This window comes from Poecile atricapillus, chromosome 21, assembly GCF_030490865.1.
Source record: "Poecile atricapillus isolate bPoeAtr1 chromosome 21, bPoeAtr1.hap1, whole genome shotgun sequence".
Lineage (NCBI taxonomy): Eukaryota > Metazoa > Chordata > Aves > Passeriformes > Paridae > Poecile > Poecile atricapillus.
In genome coordinates this window covers 8,806,916-8,821,272 of record NC_081269.1, presented here as the reverse complement: position 1 = coordinate 8,821,272, position 14,357 = coordinate 8,806,916, and the positions used below count along the sequence as shown (strand labels likewise).

At 46.9% G+C, this 14,357-nt stretch overlaps 2 protein-coding genes across 12 annotated transcripts in view; one reads left to right on the top strand and one right to left on the bottom strand.

The window, feature by feature from the left end:
- CASTOR2 (cytosolic arginine sensor for mTORC1 subunit 2) overlaps positions 1-10,374 on the top strand; it is a 74,937-nt gene extending 64,563 nt beyond the window's left edge. For all 8 annotated transcript variants that reach the window (XM_058854167.1, XM_058854166.1, XM_058854168.1 and 5 more), the window contains 7 exons: positions 2,564-2,757; positions 3,479-3,611; positions 4,879-5,002; positions 5,585-5,695; positions 7,069-7,151; positions 8,480-8,574; positions 10,234-10,374. In XM_058854167.1, coding sequence (XP_058710150.1) covers positions 2,564-2,757; positions 3,479-3,611; positions 4,879-5,002; positions 5,585-5,695; positions 7,069-7,151; positions 8,480-8,574; positions 10,234-10,299 — 806 coding nt within the window. In that variant the 3' untranslated portion in view covers positions 10,300-10,374. The remainder of the gene's footprint in view (positions 1-2,563; positions 2,758-3,478; positions 3,612-4,878; positions 5,003-5,584; positions 5,696-7,068; positions 7,152-8,479; positions 8,575-10,233) is intronic.
- RCC1L (RCC1 like) overlaps positions 1-14,357 on the bottom strand; it is a 37,204-nt gene that overhangs the window by 6,290 nt on the left and 16,557 nt on the right. The window contains exon 12 of one of the 4 annotated variants that reach the window (XM_058854160.1): positions 8,590-10,237. The exons of 1 other annotated variant lie outside the window; for it this stretch is intronic. In XM_058854160.1, the coding sequence (XP_058710143.1) occupies positions 10,163-10,237 (75 nt within the window). In that variant the 3' untranslated portion in view covers positions 8,590-10,162. 2 more of the 4 variants (XM_058854164.1, XM_058854161.1) reach the window with 2 other exon arrangements.

Below are 14,357 nucleotides of genomic sequence, written 5' to 3'. Positions count from 1 at the left end.
ACTCCACACCTTGTAAATCACCTGTGCTGTGAGTAAGCAGTTACTCACACCCTAAATGTTATTTGACATGTTGGCTGGGTTTGGTTTGCACAGGGACTGGCATTAGTCTGATACTTGTGCCAGTGGAGAGCAGCCCCACAGGCTTTTGGAGCCCACCAGCACTTGGTACCCAGCATTGCCAGGGAAAATCATCCTGGACTATCACAATGATCACATCTTGTCGAGGCTGGTGGTGTTCCATGCCAGAGACCATGGATGGAATGACAGCTTGAGCCTGGAAGCCTGCTCTTCCAGACTGTGGTAGCTGTCATGTTGGGCAGCAAATGATGGTTACAGAGCCTGCAGGCAGCTGAACTGCTCCTGGTGCCTTCTGCTAGCAACTCTGCAAAGCCAGAACAGCAAAACCAGAGAAATCTTAAGGCTTCATCCCAATGAAAGGTCAAAATAAAAACCCAGATTATAATAAACAAAGCCCAAATCTCTGATCTTTTATCTGTGTTGATAATGCACTGATCAGAAGTGGAGGAGTGACTGCACTCTGATAAATCAGTTACAAGAGGACCTTGAGAGCCCAGCAGAGAGATTTCTGCCCCATGGAAGGACAAGGGATGTGGCAATGCTGGAGCTGTGGGGGCCTGGAGCTCTGCTCTCCTGTGGGGAAAGTGGTGGTGATGGTGAGTTGGTACTGGAATGTGGGTAATTCCTCTTTTTGCACTTTATTTATTACTTTATTCTGCCTCACTGAGTCTGTGCTAATGTTAAAAGTGGTGTTTTCAGCTCTCTTTGGGTTTTGCTTCCTGGGCAAAGCACCATCCCACATGGCTTATTTAACACTGTTTAGATGAATTTGTTGAGCTTTCAGCCTAGGTTTGTTTCATTAAAATTTGGGATGTACTTTTCTGTCCGGCTGCCTAGTGGAAACCGTGTCCAAAATTGGTATTTCAATCACTTCCTATATATTTTTCCAAGTTAATTGAATCATGAGAAGCAGATTATTTAAGCAAATGCAATGGCCTTTGTCACACTTCATAGGGCCTGTTAAACACATAAACCCAGAAATTATTAACACTTTGAGTAATTACAAGTGCAATGAGCAAATCAGCCTTCCTTCCCCCTGAGGAAGAGCTTGATGAGGTTTCCTTGGGGCAGCTCATCCAGCACAGCTGCTGCTGGAGTAAAATAGGATAATGCCTCTGTCCACCACAAAATGCTTCATCTTCAGTCACATCCCTGGCCCAAAATTGTATTTAAACCAGTATTTAATGAATTGCAGTCCTTCTCACCTGTACAAAGCAGGAATATTCTCTTCTGTCTATAGAGCAGGAGGTGAGCTGTGGTCTCGTTGCCAGAAGTGAGTTGTCAGAGAGCTTGGGCTCTGCAGGTGGGATCAGGTGAGAACAGGAGCCTGGAACGTGGAGCTCAGCAGCACTTGTTTTGATCTTTAGTTTCTCCATGCCAGGTGATGCAGGGAGCTTGGGTTTGGAGGTGCTTTTCTGAGGCAAAGGGCTGGTGAGAAAATGGTGTTTTGCTGCAATAATTTGCTTCAAGCAACATGCACAGGTCTCTCTGACATAACATGCTGTTGATTAATGCACAAACTTACCCCCTCTCCCTGGTGTCTAGTTTTCATGTAAGCTGTGATTATTATAAAAGAAACATTGGCTTATGAAGCTAAACATCAAAATGCAGAGGCAGAGCCCTCAGTGCCCCCACTGTTTGCAGTGTGTATGCTCAGGGTTGTTTTCATGCTACACACAATTGAGGTTATTGAAGAGAGCAAAATGTGTTTGTTATTCAGATCATTTTGGGTTTTCAGTGCTGTCAGTGTCTCAGGGAAGTGGTGCCTGAGGATTCAGAGGGGGTGAGGTTAGGAATTTATTACACTGTGTCTGGGGCTGTACAGAAACAACTCCCAAAGGTCTCGTTGAAGGAGGAAGAAAGGATATTGCATGGAGGAGCCAGGAGTGTGTGGACATGGAGACATGCAAGCACTTGCCTGAAGGGCCAGAGTGCTGATGCAAGAGCAGCAATGCTGGGGTTTATGCTGGGCTGCATTTCACCTCTGAGCTGTGTGTGTAACCTCCCCTGGCACATCTGCTGTGTCCTTGCTGGCTGGATCTGCATCTGACATCAGGTTCCTTACACCAAGTAGATCTAGCTGGGATTATGTATTTGTTAGTCTGGATCTGAACTGTTTGTTTCTATAATGAGGGGAGTAAAATACAGTTTGTTTACACCCACATTGGCACTCTCCTTTTGTAACCAGGACAGGCACTTGGGAAGGTCAGCAGAACTGGTCACTGGCATCCAAGTGAATTTCTGAGCCACCTGCAGTTCCCTGTGTTGTCCTTGACAATCTCTGTGAATCCTGCCATGGAAATCTATGCAATCCTTACAAGAAAGAGTGTCACAGTAGGATCCTGTGAAGCAGCATGGGAAGCCCAGGAGGTTGGGATGAGTGGGCTCATCTCATCCTTGCACTGAGGTCTGTGCTAAGCACAGAGTGGACCTGGCTCTCTCTGCCTCTGAAACAAACCTGTGTCCTCCCCTTGTGTCTCTGCAGAGCTTCCTTCCTCGGAACACTTGAGCGTGGCCGATGCAACATGGCTTGCCCTCAACGTGGTGTCTGGTGGAGGTGGTTTCTCCAGCTCCCAGCCCATCGGAGTGACCAAAATTGCCAAGTCAGTCATAGCACCTCTAGCTGACCAAAACATCTCAGTGTTTATGCTCTCCACCTACCAGACGGACTTCATCCTGGTAAGAGGACATGAGGGGGCCAGGCAGAGCTATTGCCACCAGATGAAAGTTCACTTGGGCAATTCTGGGAAGAAGTTGTCTGGGAGTGGCAGAAGCAGCAAAGTGAGCTTCCCCCAGAGCTCTGTTCCTTGTAGTCAGGCCCTCTGACATCTCAGGAGCTTTTGCCATGGTATAAAGCATTTGTTGTCATGGGTGGTCTGGTGTCTAGTGAGAGTGCTGGGCCTACACTGCAGTCTCTCCTGAAATGCAGGTACTGGCAGTACTTCCCACCATCAAACTTTGGTTTTCTGAAAGGTGGAGGAACATAGTGTCTGCTGTCAGGTTGGCTGGTGATGGCCAAGAGGCTCCAGAGTTGTTTTGGGTACAGACAGACAGCCTGTCTTCCTGTCACACACGTGTGTGTGCATTTCCTTATTTCCTGAGGAAACAAGACTGAGGAGCAGGCAGTGCTGAGCTGTTGAAGGAATGCTGGAAAAGAGGTGAAGCATTTCTTGGCTTAGAAATCTCCTCATTCATTTACAGTCATAAAAGCACTCTGGTGCTCAATCCTACTGATAACCAAGTGTGTTTCTCTTAAGATACACCTAATTGGTAGCTATCCCCTGGCTCAACAGGAGCTGTGTCCACTTTGCTGTGCCCTAAAGTATGTTTACTCCCTCCCCTGAGTGTTTTGTCATTTGTGGTGCACACCATCACCAGGTAATGCTGTTGTCACCTTCAGGTGCGTGAGCGAGACCTGCCCTTCGTGATGCACACGCTGGCTGCCGAGTTCACCATCCTCAGAGTAGTGAATGGGGAGACAGTGGCTGCCGATGACTTTGGGGTAACAAATGGATTTGTCAAACCAAAACTAGGTAAGGAGCAGCACAGGCTCAGCTTGCCAGGGCTTTGAGCTTCCTGATGCATGGGGTGGGAGTCCTGTCTCCTAGCTTCCTTCAACATTTGGGTGAACATTTATCCTGTTGTAAGATTATAATCCTACGAGCCTATCCCAGTACAGAGTAGGTTCTTAACTTTCTGAGCAGTGCCAGTAATTTTAGCTGAATTTTGGCCTTTTAATGCTACTTTTTCTAGAGAAGACATGTCTTTTGTAGGACAGAAGGTTCAAGTATAGTTCATTGCAGTTGCAAAAATAATGTTGTGTATGTCTGTAGCCCATATTTCCATGCTTCAACATTCCAAAGGAAAATGGCTTCTCTAAAACTTGTTTAAGTATTGCAATGATGCACAGAGGAGATTGATTTTCAACTTCCACATTTCAGTGAGGCTCAAGGCCACAATGAGCCCAGGGCTGTACAGAACCTTTGGATGTTTGCAGGCCAGAGGAACAAGTATCAAGCCAAAGAGAACAATCAGGAAAAGGAACAATTTATATACATATGTTTTCCTACAGACATGTGTAATTTTTTGCCTATAACCAAACAAAGCAGGGATCAGTTATCATGAAGAGCCACTCATTTTCATCACTGAAGAGCTAACAATCACCTTGTTTAAGGAAATGAGTCTTAAAGAAAAAAAGCATCAAGAAAGGGCACAGTGAAACACATGTTGGTAATGCACTGGTATGCAGTTTGCTGTGTTGCTCTATTGGTTGCATGCCTAAATGCTGGCTGCTTTTCAGCCACTGGCTGCAATCTGTTAGACAAACTGCTGCATGGCAGCTGGTTTTTAATTTTTCAAGATATTATGGCAAAATAGGTCCCTAGAAATGAGGGAAAACAGGAAGGACTGCCAACAACCACAGCTGGAGAAATGCCTTCCATAGCCCTGCCTTTTAATGGTGGAAGCCTGCATTTTTTTCCACTTTTCAGTTTCTCTTGACACTTCCTTTAGCTTGTCCCAATGCGATGCACCCTGAAAGCCCCTTGGAGCAGAGAGCTGGGCAGGGCATTGATGGTAACACCACCCCAAACCAGGGAGACAGCACAGGAGCAGATTATCCACAGGCCCCTCATTCCCTGTGTGAGAGCAAACAGGGCTTCAGCAACGAGGCACTGCCTCCCAAATGCTGTCAGCTTTCTCTGTGACCATTGCCAGTGCATGGATAACATGTTTGATGGGACAGGAGCCTGCTGCAGGTGTGGCTTCACAGCTCTGTGTGTCTGTGTGTGTCTCTTCCAGTTCAGAGGCCTGTCATTCATCCTCTTTCCAGTCCAAGTAATATGTTCTGCGTCACCAGCCTGGATCCAGATACCCTTCCCACTGTTGCTACACTCCTCATGGATGTCATGTTTTACTCCAATGGGTAGGTCCTGCAGGGAGATGGGCTTCCAGGAGAGCTGTGCCCAGGATCTGGAGGCACAGATTCCCACTGCTCCTCTGGGGTGCCCAGGGATCTGCTGTGGCTCTGTGCTGCTCCAGTGCTCTGCTCTGAGGGAGAGAGGGAGGTTTCACAGGCTCAAGAGGGTTGTCCTGACAGGTGGAAGCCAAACAGGTGATGGAGGGTGCCCAGAGACATGGGCTGGCTTTGGAAAGCTGAGTGTTTTCAGAGTGAGGCAGGAGTAGCCACGTGGTCGGTGTGCCACAATCCACACAGGGCCAGAGCACGCACGGCTGCCTGGATTGCTGCCCCTCGTGGCCTGTGGCTCTCACCCACAGCCTCTTGTGAGGTGATCTTGAGGCAGGGATGGAGAGTTTTGTGGGGACTGGATAGTTTTCCACCTGCAGAATAAAAAAAAAATCAAATCAGTATAATACAGCAGGACTCGGTGTCACTTTGCCAAGTCAATGTAAGAACATTTCTGGTTTCACTGGCTGTATCTGCTTTAAAAACCCTTTTTTGTGCTCTTCTATCTTCAGTTAATGTCATCCTCTTCTGTTTCTTCAGAGTAAAAGACTCAGTGGTGGGCAACGAAGACTCGGGACACATTCGCTTTTTCTCCTTTTCTCTCATTGAGGGTTACATCTCCCTGGTCATGGATGTCCAGACACAGCAGAGGTGAGCTTTGGTCTCAGAGTAACCTGGACCTTGGTTACTGCACCTGAGAAAAAAGGATGCTCTCAAAGGAGCAGGAAGCAGCTTAGACTGCTGAGTGTTAATTATTTGGGCTGTCTTTGTATGGGTGTCATGGACCTGTACACCCTGTCACTTTTCTGAGTAAAATCTGGCATTTTAGTTCCAATGTCTAAACTTTGGACTGGTCTGTCCAAGCCCTCAGTAAAATCACAAATCAATGTGATGTAGGGTTAGCTCACTTTCAAAACAGGAATACTGGAGCAAAGCGATTTTGGCATTTTTATTCTGTTATTCATTAGCTGTGCTTACAAGAGCAAAACCCAAAAGGAAAACCTGGTGTAGGTGTTTGAAGTTTTCCTGCTAAAGGCCAAAATCAGGGTGGGGATGTCAGTGATGCAGTCCTCAAGCTTTGATTTTACCCGTGGGTGGGCTTGGTTTGGAGTCTTGTTGTGATGATAATGTCCTGAGTCACCACTGTGCAGCCAGAGCCTGTGACTTGTTTATCCAGCAAGGAAAGAGCCAGCTGGGGAGCCTTGGTGTGTGTCTGTGCTTCTGCAGCTGGGCAGCACTGGAGGCTCTGGAGGTTAGAGGAATGCTGTACTCAGCCCTGCTTAGACATACAAGCTTGCTTGTGACATACAGTACAGTTTGGGTTTGGTTCTTGGGGGCAAGTCTTCTGCCCCAGGGACTTGTTCTTCAAATAAATAAATTGCCCTCTTGAAAGTTTCTTTGACCTTATTGGAGTAAACCTTTGTTTGTCTTAAGAGCCAGAGGGCTGGAGCTTCAGCCTGGGGTGTGGGAAATCTGGAGGGCCAGTTCTTCTCTCTCACAGGCTGCCTGCTTGACCTTGGGCAGCTCTCTGAGCCTCTGGTCTCCTTTCCCCTGCTAAGGAATAGAGACCTCTGCAGTGGTCCCAGGGACCTCCCAGGATGGAAGGGAAACAAGCACTGGTGGTGCTCAGACACAAAACCAGTGGTTACCATTGACATCCCTGAGAGAGGTATGGAAACATTCCATCCCTAGGTGTTTCCAAATGCAGCTCAAATCAAACCTTCACAGTCCCAGCATTTGTAAAGGTGGGTTCTGTTGCTTATAATTTTTTTCCATGCCTCTCTGGGTACCTGTGCCCACCTCCAGCAGCAGATGCTGATTTGCCATAGGATTCCTGGAGGGTCAGGCAGGTGCATCTGCCTCACCTGCCTTGAGATTTCCCAGCTTGCCCTAGCTACTGCCCATTATTGCTGGCTTCAAACATCTCAAGGATGCAGGAAGAGCAGATCCCCCACAGGCAGAATCTGACACACTGCTGTGTTTTAATTGCTATGTTTGATGTTTGGTTGGTTTTTTTCTTACAGATTTCCTAATAATTTGTTGTTTACAAGTGCATCTGGTGAACTCTGGAAGATGGTGCGGATTGGTGGGCAGCCTCTTGGCTTTGGTAAGTAACATTTGGAGGATCAGCTGGTGTGCAGGCAGTCAGTCACCTCAGGGCCTTCAAGGGGCATGAAAAATCCATCTGAGGCTGATGCTTTTAAAGAGCCAGCAGTGACTTTGTGAGCTGAGATTTTCAAATAGAAGCTTGACTCCTGTTAAGTTTGAGTTCTGAATATATTCCTGAAAGTGCTACACGCTTAACAGTTCCAGCTACATTGCATTCATCTGCTGAGGAACCTTTGGAGGTTGCTACAGCTGGGGCTCTGGTTAAAGAGAAAAACTGGAATAAGAAGTGGGATGGAAATTCATTGAAGATTCCTGAAATTGGTGGTCACAAAGCACTGTCATACTCCAGTGCAGCTGGAGCCCTGTGCACAGTTCTGGTGACCCAAAATAGGAAACACATGGAACTGCTGGAGCAAGTGCAGAGGGGGCCATGAGGTTGTGAGAGGACTGGAGCAGCTCCCCGATGGAGACAGGCTGAGAGAGGTGGGGCAGCTCAGCCTGGAGAAGAGAAGGTTGTGTGGAGACCTCACAGCAGCTCCAGGCTCTGAACGGGCTGCAGGGGAGCCAGAGAGGGACTTTGCATCAGGAACTGCAGTGACAGGACAAGGGGCAACAGGGACTGAGTAAAAGAGGAGGAATTTAGGTCAGATATCAGGAAGAAATTCTCCCCTGTGAGGGTGGTGAGACTGGCACAGGTTGTCCAGGGAGGCTCTGGATGTCCCAGTGCTGACCAGGCTGGATGAGGCTTTGAGCAGCCTGCTGTAGTGGGAGGTGTCCCTGCCCATGGCACAGAGGGTTGGGATCAGAGGATCTTTAAGGCCCTTTTCAACCCCTTAACATTCTGTGATGATTCTGTGGTGAAATTGGTGTGAAATCCTGTTTCAGGGGCTGTGGTGGGCTGCAGCCAAGGAGCCAAGTGTCCAGGCTGACTAATGGGTCAGCATCTCCTCTTCCAGAATTGCAGGACCAAGTGTTCAATAACAGAGAAAAATGGATGTTAAGAATATATGGGGCTGGGCTTTGTGCTTTCTTCTTGACATCATTCAGTGCCTTTCTTTGGACCTCTAAATCATTCCAGTTCTAATGGTTTTGTGCCTTTGGAGAATGCATGTTTCTCTGTAGTAAAAAGTATGTAATAAAATTAAACATGTGGTGTATTGTGGCCCAAAAATTTGATTCTGTGAGAAAGAATACGTTTTATTACAGAGATTCCTTCTGATTGGTGTTTGTGAAGACAAACTTCTCCATATGTAGGGATGGAGCTGGTGAGCTCTGAGACTTTTGCAAGCCCCTCCAGACAATGTTTGATTTTTTATCTCCCCACAGATGAATGTGGAATTGTCGCTCAGATTTCTGAGCCTTTGGCCGCTGCTGACATCCCAGCCTACTACATCAGTACTTTTAAGTTTGATCACGCCTTGGTGAGTATGAACACAGCTTCTTTGGAGTAGGGGAGATCTTTTCCTTAGAAAACTCCTTATGAGAATGTCACTTCTCATCTGGATAGCTCGTTGGAGTGCCTTTGCCCCAGTGTAGCCCAGCTAACTCCTGTCTCCAGCTCCTGGCTGTCACTGCCCTGGGGGAGAGGCTTCTGAAACAAGCCCGGCCCTACCCAAAGCAAAGCTGTGTTAGTGAGTGTTGTCTCAAAAAAAGCTGGTCTGAGTCTTTAGAGACCTGCAGGGATGGAGACTTCACAACCTCCCTGAGCAGCTTCTTCCACTGAATCTCTATCTTTTATTAGAAACAGCCACAAACCCTTCCATCGCTTCCAACAACAGTTGCAGGCTGCAGACTCTCAGGACAGTGCTGTGACAACCCACCCTTGAGGGGAAGGTGCTTCCTTAGGTGCTTCCTTCCCCCTAAGAGTGGGTCATCAGAGGTGCCTTTGTGTGTTGGGAACTTTTTGGACAATCTACAGTAGCAGATCCCTGCCTTCATCCCTTGGTGCCTGCATTGTCCTAACCTTTGCTTTGTGAGGCCCAGCTATTAGCTCTGCTGTCCCTACATCTTCTTATTTCTTGGTAAATAAGCAATGATTGCCAGCACAGCAAGAGAAGGTGATTTTGAAGCAGATAAGGTTGTTCCCATGTTTGTTCTCATGAGTGCCCATAAGCAGTTGCAGCACAGTCAGCAACATGAGAGTCTTGCCATTCTTGGAGAGCTCTCTCAGTTTTTTATACTGATGGATATTTTACTTTCTAGACCTACCTCTGCTCTTCCTTTGTGGAGACCTTCAAAAATGAGGAATCCCCTAGAAAGGGAAAATGTTATGCCTGAAGCCACAAATGGGATGGCATTTGTCTTGGAACCCATTTCCCTGGTCCTGAAGGAGTCAGCTACTTTATGCTATTCTTTTTTTTCCTTAAATGTGCCTTTTATTGCATTATACTTCTCTTTCCATCACTTGCAAATTGATTCTTCAGGTCCTACCTTTGACCTGTAAAAGCTCTAGTGAGATCAAAGCAGGTTTGGGGGTTTTTTAATTACTTTGTTTTTTCACAGTTGGTGTGAGCCATTCACAGCTGATAGGTCATGTGTGTAAAGAGTAAAAGTAAATATTATTTCAGATAGCAAAGGTCAAAGTGTTATATATGTTTGTCTTATTTTTTTTTAATATTAACTGTGCTGATAAGATAAGCTAATAAAACACCATTTAAAAATCAATACTGTTAGCTTTCCCTCACATTTCTGCCCATTGTGTGGCCCCAGGTGTGTGCATTTTGTGCAGAGCACAAGGTGCAGAGTGCTCCTACATGTCAAGCCATATCTGGAGAGCTCAGCCCTATCAGTTAAAATAGATATGTAGCTGAAAACTTATTCCCTACAATTGTGATGACTCTGCAGGCAGCTCCTCCTTCTCAGAGTGCCTCATCCTGCTGCCTCCAGCCCCCACAGATCCTCCCTCCGAGCAGCTGGCAGGGGGTGTCCTTGTACATGGAGCCCTTCCTCAGTGAACTTCAGGTGTGAGCAAAAACCAGCAGTGTTTGCCTCCTTGGGACTGGCCTGGCTTCACCTCCTGCCTCTCTTTTCCTTGTCAAACCTTTTGCTGGAACATGACCTTTCTCTTTGTTTTCTTGCAGGTACCTGAAGAAAATATAAATGGTGTGGTCAATGCACTCCAAGTCAGTCAAGCTGAAAAGCATTAGAAATCTTCTGAGCTGGTTCCAGATGCTTTTTATTATTCTAATAATAATAATTACTATTATTATTATTATTATTATTCTTTTTTTCTCACAGTATTTCTTGAAAAATCTGATTACAGAGTGACATGAAAAGAGACTGTGGAAAGTTGAGCAGAAACAGCTCCAATAAGCCTTTGTTTTAATTATTATTATATTATTATTATTATATTATTATTATTATTATTGTTATTGTTATTTTATTAAATTTATGAATGAGGGGCAGGAGGAAAGGGAGTTCATATGGTTTTCTGATGTTCAGCTCCAAGGTGAAGTGTACCCTGGCTGTGCTCTCAGTGTGGAAGGAGCTGCAGCCGATGGCAGCACCGTGGGGATGCTGCTGAGAGCAGTGGGATGGGCCAAGAGCAGATGGACACTGGCTCAGAGAGCCCTGAAAACCAGAACCAAAATGAAATATGGAATTAAACAGAAAAGATGTCGCCTTGTACTGGGTTGTCTCCTCGCATCAGACTTCCTGAGGACTGTCCATCTTGCCTGTGTTGAGATAGGATGCAAAGGGTTCTGTTTCCCCTGACAGAACAGTTTGGTGTTGGCAAAGGGGAAAATACCCAGTTGTTTGACATTTCCCCTTTTTCTTCCTCCCTGCAGTCAAAGCCTGGCTGCTCTGAAAAAGCCTGGGCAGGGGGAGCTCAGCTCTGGCCAGCTCCTGGCAGGTGGTGTCACCCAGAGTTGTGTCTGCATTGAAACTTGGCTGGTTTGGGTCAGTTTTTTCCAGTCACTCTCCCACTGCTGCCATTCCCCTGCTCCAGGACAGCTGTTGTCCCTTTTCCCACATCACAGCCTTCCCCCAGCCCTTGTTCAGGGCCAGCAAGAGGAGGAAGGCCTCTTTTCTCCTGTCCCCTCAGGCTTTTTCCCATCCAGTGTGCACACATGGGGAAATAAAGGATTGCCCAGGGTCCCTGGGTAGCTGCTCTTGCACATCCCCTCCTTGGCCACTGCAGCTTCCCCCTGCCAGGGCCCTGAGTCTTGTGGGGACCCTCCTGCAGTTTTTCATCAGCTCCTGCATCACACAGGTGGAAATTGCTGCTGGCTGGGGAAAGTAGAATGGTGCTGAAAATACCTAAAACCTGCTAGCATCTGGTCCTGTCACAGGAAGATGATGAGGCTTTTCCCATGGGGCAGCAATAGTGTGTTTTCTTCTGGCTTTTAGCACAGCTGAGGGCCAGCAGAGCCCAGGGCTGGGAGAGGAGTGTTACCCAACAGTGGGTGCCAGCAGTCTGTCCCACGTGTGACCTTGCTTTTGTCATTACCAGCCCCAGCATATCTTGCATTTCTTAACTTCTTTCACTTCAGTCTTGACATAAGGAAATGGCAGATCTTGCCATTTTCCTGAGGGCTTTCCAGAGGGCTTCAGTGACAGCCTCTGGCAGGATTTCCCTGAGGCTGTGCCAGCTGTGAGCCAGGGTTCTGCATTAATCTGGAGGCACCTGGGATTGTGCCATGGGTGTGGTTTTTTCTGGTGTGTGGGACATGCAAACACAGACACAGCTCATTGATTGCTTCTGCATTCACAGAACTGGAGGGCAGTTATGGTTTCTGATGCTGCTGGATTCAAGCACTGAGTTTCAAATCTGATTTTGCTGTTCCTTTACATGGGTTTTTGGAATTGTCCCACGATATGTTTATATTCACTCCAGATTTCTGGACTAAAGGTTTGTTACAGATGTGGCTCTGTGCATCTCTGGATGTTTGTTTGGAAAGATGCTTTGGGACACAGGCACAGGCTGCACAGTGCAGTGTTGAAAGCGTTCAGAGATGTTTGCTGTGGCTCTGCCCTGTGTTGTGGGCACTGAGCTGGAGTGGGAGCACGGTCAGTGGTGGCTTTTCACCCCATATTTTATCAGAGTTACTCCTTGGGAGGGCAGATTGGCAGCCCTGAGTTGCCAGCCCAGGTTTGTGGTCAGCTGAGTTGAGCCTGAGTTCTCTCTGTGTGCATGGATGGTGCCACCAGGACAGAGTCATCAGGACAGGGTCTTCCTTTTGCTCTGGGGTTTTGTCAACCTTTGGGAAATGTCAGTTTTGAAGATGCTGCTTCCAAAGGACTTCAATGTAGATAGGAAGGAATTAACTCCAAACAAGCAACTTTACTGAGCCTTAAATGAAAACAAAAAACCATAGGTTTTAATTTTCTAACATTGCACTCAGGCTATTTTAGAGGCTGATTTTTGTAATTTTTTTTCCCCCAAGGAAATCAGCCTTATATTTGTGAAATCTGTAGAAAGCTTTGTGGTATTTTGAACCTTCCAAAGGAAGGTTGATGTCCCAGCACGGGACAGTTGGCCTGAAGAATTCACAGGATGTAAAATGCCATTGAGGGCCCCTGATGCTGCCATCATCCTTGACTTCACCTTTTTATTTCCTTTTATTGTTTTCTCCTGACCTCCAAGAAGATTGTTTCAGACAACTTGATGCTTTCCCTTTAGTATTCCCTTCATATTTGTTCTGGTGGGAACTGGGATACTCCAAATGTGGCCAGAATTGGTGGAACCTTGTCCCTGCACCCAGCCTGAAGTCAGGATCAATGCAAGCTTGCATAGTGAGATCTGCCCTGCAGGAAGGGGTATCTTGGTTAAATATTTTCATAGTAATAATAATACCACCACACTATTAACACTACAGCGCTTAGAGAACCCAAAGTAGGGGGCTCTGAACTCTCAGCACCCAGCCTTTGGGGTAGGGAAAAAAGTTGAAGAATCTTTTCCTTTGTTTAAATGCCTTGTGCTAATACATCTGAGCATCCTGACATTGTGCTGTTCACTAGTGTGTGGATAAAGGAGGATCATGGCTCAGTGGGACACCCTTGGGCTGAGTGCCTGGATTACCTGCAGCTGCCAGTGCTGCCCTCAGCATCCCTGCTCAGCTCTGGGCAGCTCCAGCTGGCCATGGCCCTGCTAATGAGGGATGGCCTCAGTGCTGCAGGGGGGTTCCTGCCATCCTTGTGGAGTCCACACACCCACACAACTGTCCAAGAGCACTGGCTGGTCCAAACTCCTTAATTTAGAGGTCAGCAAGGTGAATGGGAGGTGCTGGGTCCTGAATTGGCACAGTCACAGGTGCTCCTGTCAGCACTGGATCATTGGTATTTTCTGTTAATCAAAAGGGAGAAATTCTTTATTTGGCCTCAGGCTGAGCATTGCTGCTAATTCCTGAAAGAAGGTGTCCCCCAGCAACATTCAGTTACGGACAAGAAATCATTTTCTGATGAGGATTTCTTCTCTCTGTTACTTTGACTCTTGTGGACATCTCCAGTAAGCAGCTTAAGGCATCTCACTTACCTGTTCCAGTCCTGCCTGCAAACATTGGATTGGATTAAACTTTTCTTATCTGCAGGAGAGTAAAACCCAGTAATCCTTTGCCAAAAATATTTACACTCTGCAGCATGCACTGGGGTGTGTTTACATTGGCTAAAATGTGCAAAGCTGCCTCCAGCTCTCCCTACCTTCTCCCCATGAGTGCATCTGTCTGTCTTGTCTGTCTGTCCCCTGCCACGTGCCAGGGGCCAGCAGTTTCTCTCAGGCATCCTGGCAGCACTGAACTGGTACAGAAACAGTCTGTGCATCCTCAGCATCCTCAGCAAGGCTGTGGGACCTTCCCAGGTTCCCTGGAAGGGAAACACTTGACTGTGAAGGTAATCTTGAGTTACTTTGCCATCCTTGGCCTCCTTCTTTATTTAATCCTTATGAAGCACAGCTGGGTTGAGTTACCAGCTCCAGTTAGCAAAGGTGAAGGAAAGAAAGGGGTTCTGCAGTGTGAGACGTGCACTGGATGCTGATCAGCAAATCCTGGCTGCAGCAGTTAAAGCCTCTGCAGATGCTCTGGTGAGCACAGAGCAATGCACAGCCCCTGTTGTATGAAGGGAAAATGGTTGAAGTATGGATCAAAGTACATTCTCATTTTAGGATATGAATTTTAGGGTTCTGTACCTCTTTGGAACATACATAAGCCAAGATATTTTCTTGGTGTCTCTAGACAGCACTGGTAATTTCAGATGCAAAGTCTGGGAA